General features: G+C 43.5%; 1 protein-coding gene across 2 annotated transcripts in view; it reads left to right on the plus strand.

Annotated features, from left to right (window-relative positions):
- The window catches only part of Frmpd2 (FERM and PDZ domain containing 2), a 103,802-nt gene that overhangs the window by 74,951 nt on the left and 6,435 nt on the right, over positions 1 to 22,416 (plus strand). For both annotated transcript variants that reach the window (XM_017798426.1, XM_008834125.1), the window contains 8 exons: positions 2,568 to 2,773; positions 4,156 to 4,257; positions 8,080 to 8,173; positions 9,144 to 9,229; positions 11,555 to 11,702; positions 13,887 to 14,101; positions 15,526 to 15,624; positions 20,187 to 20,530. In XM_017798426.1, the coding sequence (XP_017653915.1) occupies positions 2,568 to 2,773; positions 4,156 to 4,257; positions 8,080 to 8,173; positions 9,144 to 9,229; positions 11,555 to 11,702; positions 13,887 to 14,101; positions 15,526 to 15,624; positions 20,187 to 20,530 (1,294 nt within the window). The remainder of the gene's footprint in view (positions 1 to 2,567; positions 2,774 to 4,155; positions 4,258 to 8,079; positions 8,174 to 9,143; positions 9,230 to 11,554; positions 11,703 to 13,886; positions 14,102 to 15,525; positions 15,625 to 20,186; positions 20,531 to 22,416) is intronic.

A 22,416-nucleotide genomic window follows, 5' to 3' on the forward strand; every position in this document is an offset into this window, starting at 1 on the left:
TATGGCATTTTGGTGGGGTGCTTGATTGAGTAGTAATGCAAGGAGGTTAACATCCTCTTACCCTGGTTACCTAGGATCACCGATGTGTTTTGGCTGGGTAATCTGGTAAATTACCAGAGGCAGCCTACAAACTCAGGCTCATGTCTGAATACTGACATTCCACTTTCTGTGTCCTCTGAAAACCGTGTCTCACACTCTTACATACTGTCACCAGATGGCTTTCTCAGGCATTGCAGAAACCACAGGGGAGGGAGGCAATACTAGAATTTTTTCACTTGTGGGTAGAGCTGCCTCAGGGCCAGCCCCAGCATCTCCATGGTGCTGATCTCAAGGTCACTGTCTCTGCTGGATGTCACAGAGCTGACACCTCTCCTTGAGGCAGGTCAGCAAGCTCTGCATTTTCTTCTATATTCTCCATTGAGATGGCACTCAGTACAGATGACCGATCATTAATTTGATTAATTAATTAATCAAATCACAATTCAGTGCAGTGCAAAGATAGCCTGCTGTGATGAGCTGGGTGTCAGAATTGGTACCCAACATATGTAGAGCTCAAACCACAGCCTTGGGTTCGAATTTCAGACAATGCTTGGGAGTTATATACCCCCTCTCTCTCTGTGGTGCCCAGTCACTTGTTGGAAACATGTCTTTGCCACAGTCAGGACTCTGAGCTGGATTGTATGTGGGACCCTAGTCCCCTGAGCACAGACCTGACCATCATTTATTTCTATTTTCTGAGGCTGCAGTTGAGGCAGTTGTTTTAGACTAGAGGTTGGGAACCAGAGGTAACAGCCCATCATAAATAGCCTTGAAGTTCTGTGGTAAACTAAACTGTAATCACTCACAGGAGGTGGGGGAGTGGAATGAATAGATATTATGCAAGGGAGTTTATTCTATTGTTTGACTTAAACGAAGTGGGTTGAGTAGTCCAGCAATGACTGTCTGCATGATGGAGAGCCTGAGAACCTGTTAGCTGCTCCGTCTGTGAGACTGAATGCTCTAGCAATCCCATTTGGCACAGAAGGCCTGGAGGACTACTGCAGAGCTGCTGGTCTTCAGTCCACACTGGAAGGCCAAAGCAGTTTGGTTCCAATGGTAGCTAAGGATAGATACACTCACCAGCAAGAAGGGAAGAGGGGCAAGCAAGCAAGTAGGGCTTTTGCTTCAGATCTCTATATAGATGACCACAGCCTAAAGGTACCACACATTCTGGGGGAGGAGGAGCTTAGCCCTTCAGTTAATCCTTCCTGGAATCACCCTCACAGATCTGCCCAGATATGTCTCTTAGTTGATTCTGGATCCTCTGATGTTGACAATCAAAATTAATTATCACAGTCTCCTATCTTGTGCTTCTATTAAATGAACACAGTTGGACGATCTGGCTTTCCAGGTCAATCTTAAGTCCTGTCCTTGGCTCCCATGTGTGGGGTGGAAAAAAGTAAATGGATGCTTGCGATACCTCCCAAAGACAGTGCAGTTCAGGAACACGGTCTTATGGACTGGTTACCCTCCCAACACTCCCTACTGAATACCCTTAAATATTTGAATAACTCCTTATCAAACTCATTCAGTATGTGAGCTTGTGCATTTCCTTGGGTGCTAATACGCCTGTATCAAAATGGCAAATCTACCTTCATGTTTATGTCTCCAGGTTTAAAGAAATTCTATTAGGCTTACCTGTTGAGCAACTGACATTATATTAACATATTAACAGTAGATGCAGAGCCATTTATTTTTAAATAGTAGTATATATATGTGTGTATGTGTATGACTACATATGCATATATATACAAATATCCTTCTCTCTTTACACATACAAAATCCTCTCTCTGTGAATATTCTCCATACCTCACTAATCCTACAGTATTACCATTGCTGGCATTGTTTCTGCTTTAGATATAAGAAAACCAAGGGCTGGAAATATTAGCTACCTTAGCCTAATGTCTCCCTATTGATTCTCTGTCTCACAGTCTTTTCTCTGTTCTGTGCCAGTTGCAGTAAGCAGGAATCTATAATCAAACTTTACCCAGAGAAGCTCAGAGTAGCCCCAAAGGATATCACACATTGGTCTTTGGGTCATGTGCTGATTACAGCTATGCTCAGCATGGTTTGGGGGAGACCAGGGTTAAGAGCAGTACCACATTCTGACTGTGGGACTGTGGACAAGCTGCTTTAATGCTGTTTCTCTTATTTTAACTGAGATGACACCTTCCTGGTGGCCTGTGGAGAAGATGGAAAGATCTGTTCCTCTCTCCCCATCTCTTTTCTCCTTCCTGCCATCACATACAGATATCTAATAAAGGGGAGCTGTCATTATTCACTGCCCTTGCTCCCATATTTTCATAACTGGGCCACACTAGTGACTTCTATTTAGGTTTCTGAATCACACCCAGAACCTTCCCTTTTTCTATTCTAAATGCAACATCCTCCAGGAAGTGCTAAACTCACAGCATCCCCTACAACTATAAAAGTTCTCTTTGCCACTGAAGGAAAATTCTGTGCCCCACATATGATGCCACCCACACACCAGCCTTTCCAACCATTGACTTCTTGGCTTGTTTTCATAGGTGTTTGTGGAAATATCCCCAGTGAAGAAAAGAATAGCACAGCAAATTCTGGCATATTCTGTACAGACATCTTGAGAAATAGGCATGGGGTACGTATGTCACTACACATAAATAACCAGGACAGAAACATTGAAGGACAGGAAATGGTTCAGGTGCAGAGCTCATTGCCCAGCCAAGGGCCTCCACTCAACCTTCTACCATTAAAGGTATGTGTCCTTTTGGTCTATATTTTAGAACCTGGGGGTAGAACAGGCTGTAGTGTCCAGCCAAGCTCCCATGTCCTTGATGCTCCATGCCCAGTATCTAGTCACATAACCCCTATGGCCCTCAACTTCTTTGTCTATGAGATGGACATAAGTTCCTGCCCAACATGAGGAGAAGGCAGAACTCCTGACACAGTGACTGAGTCACAGGGCTCAGTGATGGAGCCTCCAATGTCCTTTCTCATTTTGACTATCTCAGATAATGACAACATGAAGAAATTGATTGCTACCTTGGACAGGGCATGGGACACTAGGTGTCTTATAATCTTGGCTTTTAATTGGTCCTCAAGCTGATAACTCAGTAGCTTTGGTCTTGACCATGCCTCTTGGAGCGAGAAGATAAAGCACAGCCTTGGCTTCAGGATCTGCTCTGTGTTCCCTGCTGTCTCTTAGATACTGGGTGGGACAGTATCTCCCATTCCTCCCCCACCCAGGTTCACTCTAAAACCTTTCTTCTGCTCTGAGCCTTGCAGCTGATGCTCATAAACTGGCAACTCTCTATCTTTTGGTTGATTCTGCCCGGAAGTTTTGGCAAGAGCCTTCAATTATTACACAAATCAGAATGAACATGTCACTCCCTTGTGCAAACAGTTTGTCTTGGCAGCAATTAAATTTCAGGGTGATTTTTGAAGGTAGCTTTCAAAGTATAGCAGCCTGGATGTGATAGGTGCTCAATAAATGTTGCATGACTAGATGAAGGAAGGAAGGAAGGAAGGAAGGAAGGAAGGAAGGAAGGAAGGAAGGAAGGAATATGTCTTACATGATTATTGTCACAGTACCAAGAACATTGCCTGGTACATGGAATGATCTCTTCTATGAAGCATTCAACTACTATAAAGTCAAGCCTCAACATGGCCACTCTTGTTAGGAATGGCCGGAAGTCCTGTTAAGGTTCGACTCTGCCTCGAGAAGTGGCTATGTGCTTGGCTGGCCACCATGTTGTCACTTGGTTGGCACCTTGTGTTGAGTGCTCCAGGAAGCACCTAAACAGCTTCACTCTAATGTGGATATTTGCAAAGTGAGTGCAGACAGGAGGAATCCACATTTATTCAGCCCCTGCCATGTGTCGGCACATTTACAGTCGCAGTTTGGAGGGGAGCCTTGTGTGCCAGTTCCGTGGATTAGGAAATGGAAACTGAAGAGTCTGAGAGATTTACGCAGGGCCACGTGAGGAGGAACTGATAAAGCCGAGGCTGACTCTCCTAGCTCCCGTTATTTCTGGGTGCAATGCTGCCTGCTCCTAGTAGCAGGTGATGGTGAGGAAGTACATCTGCACAAGTTGCACAGATATCCCATGTCCTGACTTTTCTGTTTGTTTGGGGCAGGGTGCTGATTCTTGTCCTCCACCACCTCGAGAATCCAATGCTGGTGAAATCTACTTTGTGGAGCTGGTTAAAGAAGGTGGAACTCTTGGATTCAGTGTGACTGTAAGACTTTTTAGGGAGCTTGGAAAGCAGTAAAAAGATACCCATCCAGAGTCTTCGTGGGCATTCCACTCTGATAATGTACTCATTTTGTTTAAGTGGCCCGTTGTAGATAAGTGGGTGAATGGAGCTGTGTGGAATGAAGATTCAAAGACAAACTGGGAGACAGAGCAACTTGAGGTTGAGTTGTAGACAGTTGCTAAGGAAGAAGAGCAGAAGGAGGTGGTATGAGTGGGACTGGGTGATGTGGCCTATCTCTGAGCTTGACAGTAGGAAGAGGTCAGTAAATGGGACTTCATGGACAGAAGCCAAAAGTGAGTGGGGTAATCTGCTGTCATTCCAAGCAGGAGTACAATGAACTCGTGTCCATCCTGAAAGATCTAGGACAAGGTTCAGCCTGTGAGGCTTTTGCCCAGCTTGGCACTCGGCATTTAACTTTTGAGCGCTACCTGGCAGATGTCTGAGGAGGGAGATTCCCCATGTAACTTATCACCTAAGGTTGTGGGGAACAGTGCCCATAAAGGTGGTACGCACAAACTCAGAAATCCAAAGTTAGAGGACATTGCTTCTTTTAGTGAGCATTGAATATGACCCAATACTCAAGATCTTGAACTGGGGCTGGATTTCAGCGATGGTGTTGTTAGATTCAATTGTTGATTGGAAGTAAAATGGAATTTCCCAGCAGGTAAGGGCAATGAAAACTTCCACAGGTAACTCTAGTGATAAGTGAATGGAGCCCATTCTTTGCTTCTCTCCAGGTTAATGTTCTGTATCTGTCACAAAGACCCTTGAATGGCCAGACCATCAGTAGATTTTTTTTTTCAATTTGGAAGTTTTATTAGTGTTAAGTAAGGAGTTTAGCATACAAACCATGGTAGATAAGGCAGTAATTCTGAAATAAGAGCTGGAGTAACATAGGAAGTCTAAGAATGGCAGCTATATAAATGACTAATGTGAGAGTAATTAAAATATTAAATACAACAGAACAAAATCAGGAAGATATTGGGGGATTTAAAATTTCTAAGCCTTAGAGTGTAGAGAGATGGCTCAGCAGTTAAGAGCACTGGCTGCTCTTGCACAGGACCTGGGTCGGATTCCCAGCATCCACATGGCCGTTTACAACCCTCTATAATTCTAGTTCCAGGAGATCTGATGCCTTCTTCTCACCTCCATGGGTGCTGTATGATACAGGTGCACTTACATACATGCAGCCAATACACTCATATACATAAAATAGAAGTGATAAATAAAAATTTTAAAAATTAAATAAATAAAATAAAATTTCTAAGCCTTATGTGTTCTGAAGAATTATAAACTTTTAAAAAGAATTTCAGACTTTTATGCTAGTTATCTCTTTTTAAAAATATTTTTATTGAGCTTTTGTATGTATATTTTATATAACAGTTCTTAAATCCCTCCCCTGTCCATTCTGTGCCCCCCCCCAGCTGAACCTCATGTGTAGATGATCTTAAACATCAGAAATTAAGACTCAGGAGTCCATAGGGACTGAACAGGCTGGGACCCAGGATAGTCAATTTATTCTTGGCTTTGGAAAATAATCCTATCATCAGACACCAAACATAGCTATTTCTCATCTTAAAAACTTGCTAAATTTTAGGATTATTCATATATATGCATATGCATATGCTAAGAGGAAGTTGATTTCTTTTGACTGGCAAAAGCACTGCTTTTCTTTGGAGAATTTTCATTTCAAAAATAATTATTGAAATATCTTATTCAAATCCAAATGGTCATTGAACAAATAAAAGACATTCAAACCCATGAAAACCTACTGGAATAAAAGTAAGTTAAAGGGAAACTTTAGAATTTATAACTGTCAGCTTGGCCAAATATAGCTGGTATGATACAGAAAAAGGCTACTGTCACACAAAGCCAGTGGAAACGCAAGTAATTAGATGCACATTCACATTGGGATGCAAGCTGGCATCATGTACTGTAATGAAAGATGCAGATATCTCTGGGCCCATAGAAATAGAAAGATGGACTAAGTAAGGGTGTGCATGTGAAGATGTTTATTGCAGTGTTGCTTATAGTGGCAAATATGTTGGGGAGAATGATTACCGATCAATTGAGGAAAGGCTACATGCATTCTGAAACAGGCACACACAGACACCAATCTGCTGTCCCTTAAACTATCGAATCAACACCAGCTTTGGTTACATGGAAAGGCTTCCATGAAGTACTTACTCATTGAGCAAGGATGCACTATGAACAACGCTATGAGTTCCTATTTTTGTGTAACACATCACTTAACTGAGTTTAAATATTTGTCTGCATAAGAAACAAAAAACACTAAATAGTATGGAATGAACTTAAAACCTGTTTCCCTAGAATAGGAGAATTGCATAGTCCACATGTAAGTACAGTAAGTTTTTCTAAATGAGATGAAAGAGCTAGACAGGTAGAGAAAAACCCCGAAGTCCAGCGAGGCAGGCGAGGCTGTGAGAGCTCACATCTGCACCTAGATCGTGGGGTGGGTTGTAGGCCCTTTTTTGGTGGTTGGCCACTTTGAAGGTTTGCACTAGCAAAGCTAGTAGTGTAGTTCCAGAGAAGTCTTGTGTTAGTTGCATGAAAGTTCATCAAGCTTTAGGGTCTGTGTATGTTAGCTTTCCATTGCTATAACAAATACCAGGAATTCAATCAAATTATAAAGAAAAAAGGCTCTTTGTAGACAATTTTAGAGCTTTCTAGCCATGATCAGTTAGTCCTGTTGCTTTGGGGCTGTGGTGGCATATCATGGTAGAAGGATGGGGTAGAGTAAAAACCTCTCCTCCATAGCCAGGAAGTGAAAGAGAAAGGAAGAATGGGGTTCCATGTTCCTCTTCAAGTGAACACCCCAGTGATCTGAAGACCTCCCACTGTGGTCTGCCTTTTACAGGTTCCAGAACCTTTGAATAGCACCAAGCCAGAAGCCAAGGTTTTAACACTGGGTTTCTGAGGACCATTCAAGATCCAAACAATGACAAGGTTAATTAGATGATTGGCTTGACTGGCTTGAATTCTACATGATTATATAAAGAAAGATGTTAAACATGCACCCACTTATTTCTGTGTTACCTGCAGTGGGGTTGGGAGCATCAAGAAAGGGGTAAAAGACCACACAAGAATGCTAAATACCATTGACAAAATAAATATATGTCTTTTTGTATACCTATATAAAGTAGATTAGAAGAAAGTGATAGAGTTAGATCTTCATCTTCTGACCTGTAGGGTATTCATGTGCTGTTGTCAAGTTAAAAAAAAAAAAGTTGCAGGGTCAGACATGGTGCCTATAATCCCAGCATTTGGGGACAGAGGCAGGAAAGGATCTGAGTTAAGGCCAGCATAGACCCTGTCAAAATAAATGAATAAATAAATAAGTAAACAAATAAATAAGGGTTGCAAAATACTGTGTAGTTTATTCCTATTTTTACTTCTAATTTTGTATCCACAACATACACACAAACACAAGATGTGCCAGGCACAGGCCCTCAGGCCTGTGAGCAAATCTCCCATCGCTGCTTGCTGCTCATACAGATTTTATGCATCCTACATGACTCTAATTATAGAACACCTGTCATGTGCCAGGACTGGGACTTAGCTTGGCTTGCTTCCCTCAGCTTGAATTGTTACGGTTTGTGTAAAACTGACTTTATTGCACATTGGAAAAGACAGTTGGAATCTGCACAGGTGAACCGGGAAGACAGCGTCAGACAGAGATGAGGCAGTAGGCTAGATGGCAGTTGGGAGAGGCTCTCTTGTGAGGGAGGTCTGGAGGTTCACGGGAGGGCCAGATGGGTGGTGAGTACTGCCTGTGTTTTGCAGGGTGGCATTAACACAAGTGTACCCCATGGCGGAATCTACGTGAAATCCATCATTCCTGAAGGCCCAGCTGCCAAGGAAGGACAGATCCTTCAGGGTAAGACCCAGGTCATGCTGAGAGCTCTGCTTTCTCTGGTAGAAAGAACCCTGGCTGAGAGTGGCAGCTCAGCCTTCACCTATTCCACTCTGAACCTCCTGTCTCTCAACCTGATTTCCTCACCTAGGAAAGGAGCAAGTTTACCTGCCCCACTCACCTGATAGGTGGCCAGGGTTGAGACGCATGAGGTGAGGTAGGAGATTTAAAAGAAGTTTGTTGATGGGAGAGAGAACTGCTTCCTTAGGAGGACAGAGGTTGCTTTGGTGATCACACTTGGGGGCAACCATGAGCTTTATACCTAAATTTCTCTAGGACAGACCTGGCATTGGTGACCCCACCTTAGCACAGGGTCGGGGGCATACTGTGAGCTCTCTCTGTCCTCTGGAGGACAGACCTGACATTGCTGATCCTACCTTAGCATTGGGGGCAGGGGGATACTGTGAACTTTCTCTCTGCTTTGAATCAATTCTCACTGCTCTGAAGAAAGTGAGTGAATTTTATTTTCCACTAAAACTGCCATAATTAAACCCCAAAAAGACACCAATGATCTTATCTCTAGTTCTCCTTGAATTCTAGTGTTCCCAACATCAACCATTGTCTTCCTGACCTTTTCTGAAATAATAAAACATCCTGGGGATATAAATATTACCTGGGGATGAAAATATTCTATAAAATGATTTCACAGGAAAGCAGGAAGAAGGATAGGGTGACCAGAGCTGGTTCAGCCATCCTGTGAGCCAACAATAGACAGGCTTTCGTGTCTCCGTTCTATGCCTCAGAAAGAGGGGTGGGGTATTCAGAGAGGTAGCTAGTGTTCAGGTCCAGGCAGGCTCCTGCTGAGCCCAGGGGCACCTGGCAACTCTGCTTCCTGCTCTCTGGCAGGCTTCCTGGAGGGATCAGCAGGAGCCTTGCAGAAGAGTCCTTCCTGCAGCCCCAGGGACCAGGAACCTAACTTGCATTCCTTTCCCAGGTGACCGGCTCCTGCAGGTAGATGGAGTAAGTCTATGTGGCCTCACTCACAAGCAGGCTGTGCAGTGTCTCAAGGGCCCTGGGCAGGTGAGTGCACCCTTACTGGAGACCTTTTCTTCCTTCTAGAGCTTTCCAGAACATTAGAAGTTACAGTTGCCTCTAGGGGGGCAGGAGAAAGGCAGGCAAGAAACAAAATAAGGATTTTTCTTTGTCTTCCTTTCTTTTTCCTTTTTTTTTTTCTTCACTTCTTCCTCTTAGCACTACATTTCTATGGGGATGTGAAACCCAGGACGTAGCAGACAGATGTTTCTAAGCAGAAAACCTCACACCTTTAGTAGCTTTGGACAGCTTACAGTCTGCTTGCTTTCATTTAGGCCTCAGATGGCAGAACAGAACTGAAGGAGAACAGACACTTCTCCAGACTGGCTCTGGCTGTACCTTCTGCCTGCACCAACCTTGTTGACCAGGTGTCTACCTACTCTCAGGCCCTCTGTCCTTGCTCACGATGACCCATACTTCCAAGTTCATGTCATTGTCTGTCTCCCTGTGCTTTCACTCACCAGGGCCTGGGCTGGGATTCTTTTCTCTACAAGGAGGCAGAAATTCAAGATGCTGAGAGCTGGAGATGTTCAGTGTCCTCCCCCTCTCTCTCATCCCCTCATATCTTGAGAACAATCATAATTTCTTAGCACTGTCTGTTTATTAGACCTTTGCTAATGCACATGGTTAGAATATCTGGCCACTAGCACAATGACAGGTAGGAACTGTCACTGTGGGGTCATAGGCCTGGTGCTGAATGACAATCACAGCAGGAGGATGGAGTCAGGGTCAAGTACTCTGAACTGAAGCTTGAAGCTTAGCATTTCTAACAAGCTTCCTGGGGATGTCCAGCTCCTGCTTCTTGAACTGCTTTGGAGAAATAGGACACAGAGTGCTATGGGGAAGGATAGGAACTCCAGCTACAAAGAACAGAGGAGGGCAGGTCTGCATGGGCCTGGGATGCCATTCCATGGCTTTGGGGTTCAGGCGACAAGACACAATGGAGACTTTAAAAAAAAAATTTATTTATTTTTATTTTATGTGTATGAGTGTATTGCCTGCATATATGTGAGTGCACCCATGTCATGCAATGCCGTGGAGGTCAGAAGAGGGCTGTTATATGCTGGATTCTGAATAAAAATCACCAAAACCATTTAATTGAAAGTAGCAAGGTAAAGTTTTATTTCAGCCAACTGGGCTGTCTATGTCGGGAATAGAAGCAGCCGTGAACACCAGTCGGCCAGAATACAGAAATACAGAAAGCAGAACAAGTGGAAAATCAGGTTTATACAACACAGCAAAATTTGAACATAGCAAACTCTGAATTTACCAATCAACAATAGGTCATTGTGCAGACACGGGCTTGGGTAAGCGAAGCAGGTTTACAGAAGTGAGATAAACGGTTAGTCAGCTACCGGCCTAGATTATAGGTAAGTGAAGCAGGTTTAGATAAGTGGTTAGTCAACTGCTGGCCTAGATTACAATACCCTGTGGCATGCGGTCAGGCCATTTCTCGGAATTCAGAGTGCTTCTGCCTTCTAGGTATGTTTTATAAGTAGGGTAAAAGGCATTTCTTCTAAAATGGCTGCTTTGGGCAAAATGGAGTAACTTAGGCTAGGTTAGTTTAGCTGAGCTAGTTCAAGGGCTTCGGATTCCCCTAGAACTGGCATTAAGAACGGTTCATAGCTGCCATGTGGGTGCTGGGAATCAAGCCCGGGTCCTCTGCAAGAGTGGTCAGTGCTCTTAACTGCTGAGCCATCTCTCCAGCCCCAACACATTGGAGACTTTTAACTTAGTGTTTTCATGTTCAGTTTTGTATCTTAGACCAACCTGCTAGTAGCCATGCTGAGAACGTGGATCAAAGGAAATAAAGTTAGGCTGGCAAGCCAAGTTAGTCTGAGCTTACTACTGGCCACGTGGCAGTGGAGAGGGAATACAGGAGGAGCACTAGGGGAGTTGATTCTGATGGGGGAACTCATAAGCCTTAAAAACAAATGAGTATTGAAGGCAGGAGGGGAAGAGCTGAAGGACCCCAAGTGTGGCCCTTGAGAACTTAATGGGGTAGGGGGAGCATCTCCATGCTCTGATGAACCATATGCTTGGAGAGTTTGGGTAGACTGAAGAGGGGAGGGGAGTAAGAAGGTGAGCTTGGGAGTGAATGCAGTGATATGGAGGGACATGTTACTTCAGAGGCACTTACCTAATGACAGTTTGAAATACCAATCTGGGCCCACAAAGGGCTAGATTGGAGAATTTGATTTGAGAGTCAAATGAAGCAGCTTATGGAAAACATCTAAAAAATGAGTATTTGTACAACAAATGGAGTGGTTGCTGTGTGAAGTGTAAATTAAGTTTGTCCACCCATCTTTCTAGGTGGCAAGGCTGGTCTTAGAGAGAAGAGGCCCCAGGACTGCATTACAGTGTCTTTCTGCTAATGATAGGATTGGAGATGCACATATGGCTGTTTCCCTGGTAACAGCTGGGCCTGGCAGGCCTGCGAGCTGTGTCTCAGTGACAGATGGTAAGAAGAGAGAGAATTGCGTGTTACTATTGTCAAGTCATTACATGCTGCTTTTGAATTGTCAAGTCAAAAGGGAAAGGCAGGAAGTTTTCTCTGGGTTAAAAAAAAAAAAAGCCAGCAGCGTAACTCATGATCATCAGCCAAACTGGTGGAATCCATTGCTTGAGACAAATACATTGTCTCAAAATGATTATCAGCCATAATTCTGCTTCCAAGCCTTCTCCTCCTGATCACCTGCATGAATATTAATGTTTCTGCATAAATATTTAGGAATGAAATTAATGTGAAAGGATCATGCATTTTTCAGATATAATTGGTTCCATATTACAGCCAGGACACTTGTAACAAAGCCACTTGAGGACCGATTAAGCAAGCTGAGAGATCAGGCAACCAGGATCTAGCCTCATCTTAGTATCCTTTAAAGAAGCAAAGCCATGAGCAGTAAATGGGGCATGCAGTACACTTCCTGTTGAGTTGCCTCTCTGCATGTCCCTGTGATTTTGTTTCCTGCTATGAAAGATCTGTTATCTTAGAACTTTGTGGTGGTTTAGAACTTAGCCATATTCCACTCCTTCCATATAGATTTTTATGGTCCTGCTACAGGAAGTGTGAGGCAGGTTGGATGCAAAATGGCACCCCTTATCCTTAAATCAAGTCTGCCGATTCTTACCTCAACTTCTCTGTGCACGCCAAAGCGAGTCTTTGAAAAACTGCAGACTGAGCCATGGAGGCCCGTTTGGCAATGATGGACTTGGTCATGCCACAAGCCTCTACTGTCTTCTTCAGCCACTCCCTTTCTTGCTCTGGTGGAAGTTTACAATTCAAGGACCTATCCCTCTGTTCACTGATTGCCTTCTGAGTTGGTAAAGGTAACTTGGGGGAAGCCAGAAGCCCCTTTGGCTGCTAGACTCCTTAGCTGCCCAAGGCTGTGTCCATCTCTGGCCTCCAAAGGTAGCTGTTTGATCTTATGATCAGTCCACATGACTAAATAAAATCGCAGGGAAAACATTGTTCCCAGAGTTGACATCACTGTCCCATTGTCTGGCTACATAAAAGTTGATGTTGTGTTCACTAAAACATGATTAAGATTTTAAAAGTGCAGTGCATATCTGGTACAGGTTTTACTTAATGTTAACTAGCATTCTGTGCATGTCTAAAACTCTATCTTTACATATAAATTTAACTGATCATCTATATTTATACTCAGTATTTAGAAACTTGTTGAGTATGACTGTTGAACATTAAAACTTGGCAATCCAAATGGATAAAGTGTAGAGTTTGAAGACTTAGTTTATAAGAATGAAGACTATCTCATTAACATTTTTTCTTGTTTATTACATATTGACACCATAGTAATTTAGATATGTAGCCAGTCTCTAACTTAGGGTGGTCTTATGTATATTTGTTGACATTATGATAGTGTAAAGGTCACATGTATTAAGAAACCACACTTTGAACTTTGAGTCTCTCCTTGAGATGCTGGGAAGTGGTGGTGTGCTGTGGTTTAGTACCACAGTCCCCAGGAGGACACTCTGTAGTGTGCTCTGTTGCTAAGCTAGCAAAACTTGAGGGTTATGTTTAATCAGTGTGCTCTCTACATACAATATTTCCAACTTAGAAGGGGTTTACCAGGTTGTAATCCCTTTTTAACTTGAGGAACATCTGTATTGCAGTAAATACAATATATAATTTAAGTTTATTTTACTTGTTTCCTTCCACTTTAAAAAATGTAGACATGGAGCTGGAGAGATGGTTCAGTGGTTAAGAGCACTGACTGTTCTTACAGAAGACCTAGGTTCAAATCCTAGCATTCACATGGAAGCTAACAACCATCTATATCCGGTTTCAGGGGATTTGACACCCTCTTCCTTCCTCCTCAGGAATTGCATGGCATGGGTGTACTTACACACAAGCAGACAATACACTCATAAAATAAAAATAAATTAAAAAAATTAGAAGTGTAGGTATTTGAAAATTTTGAAAGAACCTTTGTGGTTTGTATTTATAGTTCAGATTGTATCTGTGGGGCACACTGATCTGTAATGTATAAGGGACTCTGCCATCAAAGTTAGCACATGAAAATTTTCTATGCAAAACAAAAATAATTAATCTCCATGACAACTTGGATGTTGAGACTGGTCAATTGTAACCTACAATTGTTTTGACCAACATCCCATATTACAGGCCCTAAGTTTGAAGTCAAACTGAAAAAGAACAGCAACGGTTTGGGATTCAGTTTTGTGCAGATGGAGAGAGAGAGCTGCAGCCACCTCAAGGGTGACCTCGTGAGGATTAAGAGACTCTTTCCGGGACAGCCAGCTGAGGAGCATGGTGCCATTGCAGCTGGTGACATTATCCTGGCAGTGAACGGAAGGCCCATAGAAGGGCTTGTTTTCCAGGTGCTGAGGGTCCTGGGGGGTGTAGCTCTGGATGAGGGCTGATGTCAGCCATGCTTCTCTGAGGATCATCCCAATAGAGAATAGAATTGAAATTCGCACCTGAAGTTGGACTTGGGTCCTACCAAAAGCAATTGGCAGGATATGCCTCATTTAATTTTCTATCTCAGTTTTCTTCGAAAAGTACTGCTTTTCAGCAGACTCCTCAGTGAAGCTGAATAGAAATCTGGATTATGTGCTGGCTAATGGTCTCTTCATGTGTATTCTGGGAGATGATACGAAGTTGGAGGGGCTAGCCAGGGTCCCTTTTCACTCCCCTAGCTGCTTCTCTGCTGAATTTATAGCCTTTTTAGTATAGAACAGATTGTCCCACCTGTGATCAAATATGAGGGAGACAGGGAAACAGGGAGATCAGGACAGAGAGAAATAGAGAGAGTGAGAATGCCAACACACCCATTCAAGGGCACAGTTCAATAACCTAACTTCCTCCAACCAGGCCCCACTTCCTGAAGTTTCTACCACCTCCCAACAGTACCATGGGTTGGAGACCAAGCCCTTAGCACAGGAGCCTTTGGGTACATTCCACATCCAGACTTGAACAATGCAGTCTGTGGCAGTCCTGGGCAGTTGAAGGGATTCTGCAGAGCATCTGGATCAGAGGTTCTCAAGCAGGCATGATGTTACCTCTTGTTGGATGTTTAGCAAGTCCCAAGACAACTGTGCTTGTCACTACTGATAGATACTGCTGTCATCTTGTGTATAGAGTCCAGAGATGGTGCTAAACATTCTTCAACACACAGTTCATGGGTCCCAACAAATAATTATCTAGCCTAAAATATGGATAGTTCTGGTACAGATAGGAAACAGGGACTATGAAGACACCTTCTGCCCCAAGCAGTAGGAGAGTGGCTTGAGTTCAGGTTCAGTATGGTGGAAGCTTAGGCTGTAGTGCAGAGGGGAGCAGGTGGGAGAGAACAGCCGAGGAAGGGAACAGCAGGTAAGCATAGATTCATGGGCCAGGGAAGTGGCTCAGCAGGAGAGCTGCATTTTGGAAAGGCCACCCCTGGTCATTGTAGAAGGAAGAACAGGTGGAGTTATCAGAGAAGGCAGGGAGTAGAAGTCACTGCAGTTCCACAGGGAGCATTCCTAGGCCTGCAGCCTCACCATGAGACTAAGAATCCCTCTGCATTGCCATTGTGAGGGCCCAAGCTGCTGTCCTTGGTTCTCGGTTCCCGGCTGGCTCTTCGGCAAGTTGGGCTCACAGAGGTATTGTGTTCTTCAGGTTCTCTGGAGCTGAGAGCTACATGTCAAGGCAGGAGAGGAAGTTGCCTGGGGTGATGGTGGTGGTGAGGGCAGTGGGCAGCATATACAAGCAACCTCCAATAAGGCTAGCCCCAGATTTGATTGTGACTCTGGGTTTCTTGTAGGAAGTGCTCCATTTATTGCGAGGGGCCCCACAGGAAGTCACACTCCTCCTTTGCCGACCCCCTCCAGGTGCACTGCCTGAGATGGAGCAGGGATGGCAGGTAAGGTTCTGATCCTCTGCTCTCCTCACCCGTCCCTTCAGCCACTCACTCTCCAGTCTGCTTGTAGGGAGTGCTCAACACCAACTCCATGGGGCTAGAAAAACACCTGGCCCTCAAACCTTAGTGCACCTCTTTATCTCCCTATTCCTGCCTCTCCCAGGATTGGGCCATCCCCTTAGATGCGTAGATAAATGTTTAGACTTTGACCATGAAAGTTTTAGGGCTCTGTCCTCTGGCAGCCTGAGCATCAGAGATTGGGAGCTGGGAGCAAGGAGACACAAAACCAAGGCAAGGGAATTTCTTGTAGGAGTTTCCATGCTGAGGAATGAAGTGGAAAGCAGGATATATAAACACCTCCCAAAGCAAGAAACAGATACAGATGAGTGCAGAGCCACTGGGACCATGGAAATTTGGGATCTTTACCTGGATGTTTATGTTAGTCTGGTTCTCCAGGAAACAAGAGAGAGAGAGAGAGAGAGAGAGAGAGAGAGAGAGAGAGAGAGAGAGAGAGAGAGGAGAGGAGAGAAACTTATTGTAAGGTCTTAAGTAAATTCTGGTCAGTCTAAATTCTATGAGGCTGTTTAGTAGGCTGGAACCCACGGAAGAAGTGTAGACTGTGATGTAGAAGAGAGCAGGAAGGAGAGAGTATCCAGGAAGGCAGTGGCAGATGAGCACAAGTTCCGTGTGGTGAGTTGTATAGTTGGGGTGATAGACTAGTGAAGGACTCCCTTTTTTTCTGAGTTTAGGCTAGACTTCCACAGATTGGGTAAGGCCTACCCCCTCTTAGAGATAATTCTGTTTTATTCAATGTCTACTGTTTCAGCATTAATCATACCTAAAAAAAAATCATTGTAGTCACATCAAGACTGATGTTTAATCAAATATCTGGGTACCATGGCCCACTTAAGTTCACACATGAAATGATCTGTCACCTCTTGGGGACTCTGTATTGGATCTCCGGGCAGAGATGTGAGGCCAGCTCATAAGGTTAGAAAAGTTGGATTTGGGAGTTATCAACATATAGACATATGTAAAGGTGCAAAATGGTGGATACCATCTTGGGGACACATCAAGAAAAAGGCTGAGAAGTCATTAGCATTGAGCAGTCTGATACAGAGAAGTGAGGCTGAGGAGAAAGGACACCAGGAGGGGTAGAGCCAGTAAAAAGTTGAGGGCATTTCACTAAGCAGGGAGGTACCAGCTTTGCTGAGTGTTGCTGAAAGCTAGGTGCTAAGAAGGCAGGGCGGAGAAGTACCCTGTGGCTTTAGGAAGAGATAAGTGATAGGGACATTTCCCTCAGAATTTTCCATGAAGCAGAGCAGAGACATGGATGGCTGGTGGGTGAAGATGAAGGGTGGGGACAGCCCGGTTGTAAGATGTATTGTGTGAGATGATGGAAGATTCTTAGCTAAGTGAGTCTATTCTCATTGTGAAGTACAAGGTGGAGGAGGGGAGGTTGCGGGGGACCCAAGAAAGATGGGAAATCATCCAGAGGAAACAGAACCAAATGAGAAGGTAGAGAAAGGTATCTGGAATCCTTGAATGCCCATTGCCAGGCATACAGCTGGCCTTGATAGGGCCAGAGGCTCAGAAGCTGGAAGGCCACACAGTTTCTCTGAGAACTGGAAAGGGTGGGCAGGGTGCTCCTGTGATAGAGATGAAGGCTGAGAGGGGTGAGAGGAGAAGCTGGAGGTTTTCTTTATTTGTAAGAGAGTGACATGGGGAGGAGGCAGAGTCAAAGGAAAAGTGAAGATGTGGGTGGTGGGAATACAAAAGCAGCAGAGATGGCAGGCAGGAAGCTGGAGAGAGACCTAGATGGAGTGAGAGGGAGGTTCAAAGGGACCCAGGAGCTCTCTCCCAGGAGTAAGAATGGCATAGCCACTCTTTGTTTTTTTTATCTCATTAATTTAAAATTCTGATTTTGCTTATACTCTTTATAATGTACACAATCTATCAATGAGGGACTGGTTATGATTTGTAATGAGATTTAAGTGTGCACCTCTGTGGGTGTCCCCTCTTTAGGTGGGTGTCAGAAAGGCCCACCCCAGTGGGGTTTCTTGGTGATAGATATGAAGCTTCCTATGAGATCAGGGTCTGGAGCTCAGCCATGTGCTCTATGACGCAAGGGATGTTGATTGCGGGCTGGAAATGCTGACCTAGTTTTCAGGAAAGGTAAAATTCCAACTCTCATATAGTTGTAAACAGAAAAACACATCAAAGATTTTCTTTAGCCCATTCAAGTAGGGAATCAGGCAGATGTTAAAACTGATTAAAAATACAGATTCAAAAGAGATAGCAAAGACTAACATGCTCATTTATGGAGTTGCAAAATAAATATTACAAATGCAACTGGAATCTGACAGCCCAGAATATTGTGCTACAGTGTATAGCTTCTAGGGAAGCATTGTCTTGCCACAAAAGGTTAAAGAGCAGTAGCAAGTCACAGTAGGTTATCAAATCCAGAACCTAAAAGGCCACAGGGCTGTAAGCAGCCGAAGAAAATCAGGTCATCCCTGGAGAAATGGTGTGAGGACCATGAAAGAGCCTAGTGCTGAGAGGTCATGAAGTCTCTGATAACAGGTAAAGATGAAGAAACCTAAATTCTTATGGGAAAGGGGAATAAAAAAAAGCATTGCTTTTCCACCTCTTGTTTTCATTGTGTCTAATTTGCAGATATAATAGTCCCCCTTGTTCACAGAAGAGATGTTTCAAGGCCTCCAGTGGATACCTGAAACCTTTGGTAGTACTGAGCCCCAGATGTACTATGCCCTCTGGCATTGCCACATAGCTCCAGAGCCAATCCATTTTTCATGTTTCTTCTTTGCATGACTCTCTTGCGATTTGGGACCATTGTTAACTAAAATGAACATAAGTGCTGTACAACTGATCTAAGCCAAGATAGCTCACCAGTAATTAATGGGCAGGTAGTGTATATAGCATAGAAACATTAGATAAAGAAGGGATGACTCATGTGCTGGGCAGGATGAAGTAAGAGGAGAGTTTGTCATGCTACTCAGAGCAGTATAGAGTTTTAAAGTGATGAATTAATTATTTCTAGAATTTTCCATTTAGCACTTTCAGGCTCCAGTTAAGTGAAATTGTGAAGAGTGAAGTCATGGGTAAGGGCAACTGCTGCTTTTTTCATTAAAAAATAGTGCTCACATTCTCACTATCCTCAAACTAAGGTGCTTGAAGATAAGATTAAGTGCATTGCCTAGAAGGCAGGTACAGGATCTGGGACCCTGACTGAGGTGACTTTGATTTCAAAGTCTTTCTCTTCACAGTTCAAGACCAAAAGCACCTGAAAACACTTTTATCTATTTTTTTCATAAATTTTAATTTTATGTGTATGAATGTTTTGCCTGTGTGTATGTAGATATATCATGTGTGTGCAATGCCCATGGATGCCAGAAGAGAACATCAGATCCCCTGGAACTGGAGTTACTGGCAGTTGCAAGCCACTGTGTGGGTGTTGGGAACTGAACCTGGGTCCTCTGTAACTGCTGAGTCATCTCTTCAGTCTCAACTTTCTATTTTTAAAACTTTTCTTTCTTTATTTTTTGTGTATAAGTATATTGCCTGCATGTACATAAGTGCACCCATGTCATGCAGTGCCCTTGGAGGTTAGAAGAGGGTGTTGGGTCCTCTGGAGCTGGAGTAACTGATAGTTGTTAGCCATTGTGTGGTCATGTGGATGCTGGGATTTGAACCCTGGTCTTCTGCAAGAGCAGCCAGTGCTCTTAAGCACTGAACCATCTCTCCAGTCCCACTTTCTACTTCTTTTTTTAAAAAATATTTTATTCATTATTTTATCATTTTAATTTTATGTGTATGAGTATATTGCCTGCATGTGTGTAAATGCACCTATGTCATGCAGTGCCCATGGAAGTCAGAAGAAGGTGTTGAATTCCCCCAGAACTGGATTTATAGACAGTTGTTAGCTACGATGTGGGTGTTGGGAATCAAACCCGGGTCCTCTGCAAGAGCATCCAGTGCTCTTAACTGGCAAGACATCTTTTCAGATTTTTAAAAAAATATTTTCTTTGGGCTGGAGAGATGGCTCAGCAGTTAAGAGCACTGACTGTTCTTGCAGAGAACCCGGGTTTGATTTCCAGCACCCACATGGCAGCTACGAACCATCCTTAGCTCCACTTCCAGGGGGAATCTGAAGCTCTCTTCTGACCTCCACAGCATTGCATGACATGGGTGCACACACATACATGCAGGCGATACACTCATATACATAAAATGAAAATAATAAATAAAATATAATATTTTCTTTATTGTTTTTATTTTTTGTGTATGAGCGTGTATTGCCTGCATGTATGTAAGTGCCCTTGGAGGTCAGAGGAGGATGTTGGATCCCCTGGAACTGGAGTTACTGATGGTTGTTAGCCATCATGTGGGTTCTGAGATTCAAACCCCAGTCTTCTGCAAGAGCAACCAGTGCTCTTACCCACCAAGTCATCTCTCCAGCCCCATTTTCTACTTCTTAAAAAACAATTTTTAGAGTTTCTTCAATGTGTGATGTAACCACTAACCATTCACATTTCTTTTAATAGACTCCTGAACTCTCAACAGACCAAAGGTTTACCATGGCAACCTGTACTGATTCAGAGCAGAGCCCCAGCCTAGTTAAAGAGGGCAACTGGAGGGACAGTGCCTCCTTGGACACAGGGAAAGGCATGGGTCCCAGACCAGAGTCGTTCCATAAAGCTGTCAGAGGTGTGAAAGGGGACCGAGGCAGAGAGAGATCCTGGGCTGGGTCCTTGATGCTTCCTCTGGAGTCTCCTCCTCATTTGTGCAAACTCCACCAAGAACCAGAGTCACCAATATTGACTACCTCTTTGGAAAAGGATATGAGGCAAAACTGCTATTCCGTGTGTGATATCAGAAGACTTGGAAGGTAAGACTCACCGTGTTTGCAGACATTTTACAAAATGTGTGAGTTGCATTGCCAGAAGGTTATGGTCAAGAAATCACTGTTGTTAGCTGCCATGTAGGTGCTGGGAATGGAACTGGGGTCCTCTGCAAGAGCATCCAGTGCTCTTAACCGCTGAGCCATCTCTCCAGCCCCTAGATACAATATTTTAAGCAGCTGTGCCAGCCAAACAGAAGCCAACTGCTTTGCAACACAGAAACAGAATGAGCAAGTGTATCCATCAGTGATACTCACTTTCATTATCCGATAAGTAATATATAAACAGTGTATTTATAGTTCCTTACAACTGAATTCTGGCCAGTAAGTGACATGTTTGATAAATGACAAAGGGAAGAACCTAGAGATTGACCCAAGGAAGGCCAGCCATTGGGATGCTCCTGCAGGACACAAGAACTCCAGCTCCCTGTAGGTATGGAGCCACTTGATTAGTTTTCTAAAGGTTCAAAAATTATTTTTAAAAATTTATTTTATTTTTATCTTATGTGTGTGTTTTGCCTACATGTATGTAAGTGCACCATGCCATGCAATGCCCATGGAAGCTGGAAGAGGGTGTTGGATCCCTGGAACTGGAGTTGAACGGTTGTTGGCCACCATGTGGGAACCAAACCCAAGTCCTCTGTAAGAGCAGCCAGTGCTCTTAATTTCTGAGCCATCTCTATAACCCCTAAATTTTATATTATTTATTATTTATTTATTATTTATTTATTTATTTTTCCTTTTGAGTGTTTGTGTGAGCATGCACCAGCCAGGGTTCATGGAGGTTACAGGACAAATTTTGAGAACTGGTTCTCTCCTTGCACCTTGTGGTTCATGGGAATCAAATTCAGGCCATCACATTTAACAGTAAGCACCTTTACTGCTGAGCCATCTCCCCAGCCCTAGATTTCTGAAGGTTTCACTGCCAGAGAGTTTGTGTTGGTGCACAGGGACTCTGACAACTGGATTATAAAGTATTTCTGGGTTCAAGTGCAAGAGTAGTTAGATCTAGACCTACCAGATGCTTTTAACTCAGTATAGTCAATAGTTAATTAAAAAAATTTTTTTGATCTATTCATTTTTATTTTATGTATATGAGTGTTTTGCCTGCATATTTGTAAGTACACCCATGTTGTGTAAAGCCTGCAGAGGCCAGAAGAGGGATTTGGATTCCCTGGAACTGGAGTTATGGGTGGTTGTTAGCTGCTATGTGGGTGCTGGGTGTCGAACCTGGGTCCTTTGCAAGAGCAGCCAGTGCTCTTAACCACTGAGCCATCTCTTCAGCCCTGTTAATACAATTTTTTGACTACTTATTATTAGCACAGGCAATCACTGCTTTCTTCATGGCTTTATAGCATATCAGGTTTAATATAAAAATCTCCACATTGAAGCATGCTCTGTAACTTCTTACAAGAATGGCTCCTGGATTTTACCTGAATGTTTCCAGAAGTACACAGCTTGCTATCTCATGAGGTGGCCCATTCTATCACCATGTTCTTATTGGTCAGAGAGTGCTACCTTACATTAAGGTAAAACCTACCTCTTCATACTCTACTTGCAAGTCCTGAGAGCCATTTCCTCTGAATTTTTTGCTATTCTACTTTTGCAAGAGAATTGCATTATTCTGTTTTTCTGAATCAAATTAAATTTGCCTTATTTTCAAGGGCACACCACATAGCCCAAACGTTGTTTTTGGAGGGTATCTCCCTTTTGAGGAGCAATAAGAGTCCTTCAGGCTTGTCCACAACATTCTAGTGAGGTCTTTATTTTTTGTTTTGTTTTTTTTTTTTTCTTTTTGAGACAGGGTCTCCCTGTAGCCCCAGCTGTCCTGGAACTCACTATGTAGACCGGGCTGGCCTTGAACTCACAGAGAG

This window comes from Nannospalax galili, unplaced genomic scaffold (assembly GCF_000622305.1).
Source record: "Nannospalax galili isolate Female #2095 unplaced genomic scaffold, S.galili_v1.0 scaffold996, whole genome shotgun sequence".
In the NCBI taxonomy this organism is placed as follows: domain Eukaryota; kingdom Metazoa; phylum Chordata; class Mammalia; order Rodentia; family Spalacidae; genus Nannospalax; species Nannospalax galili.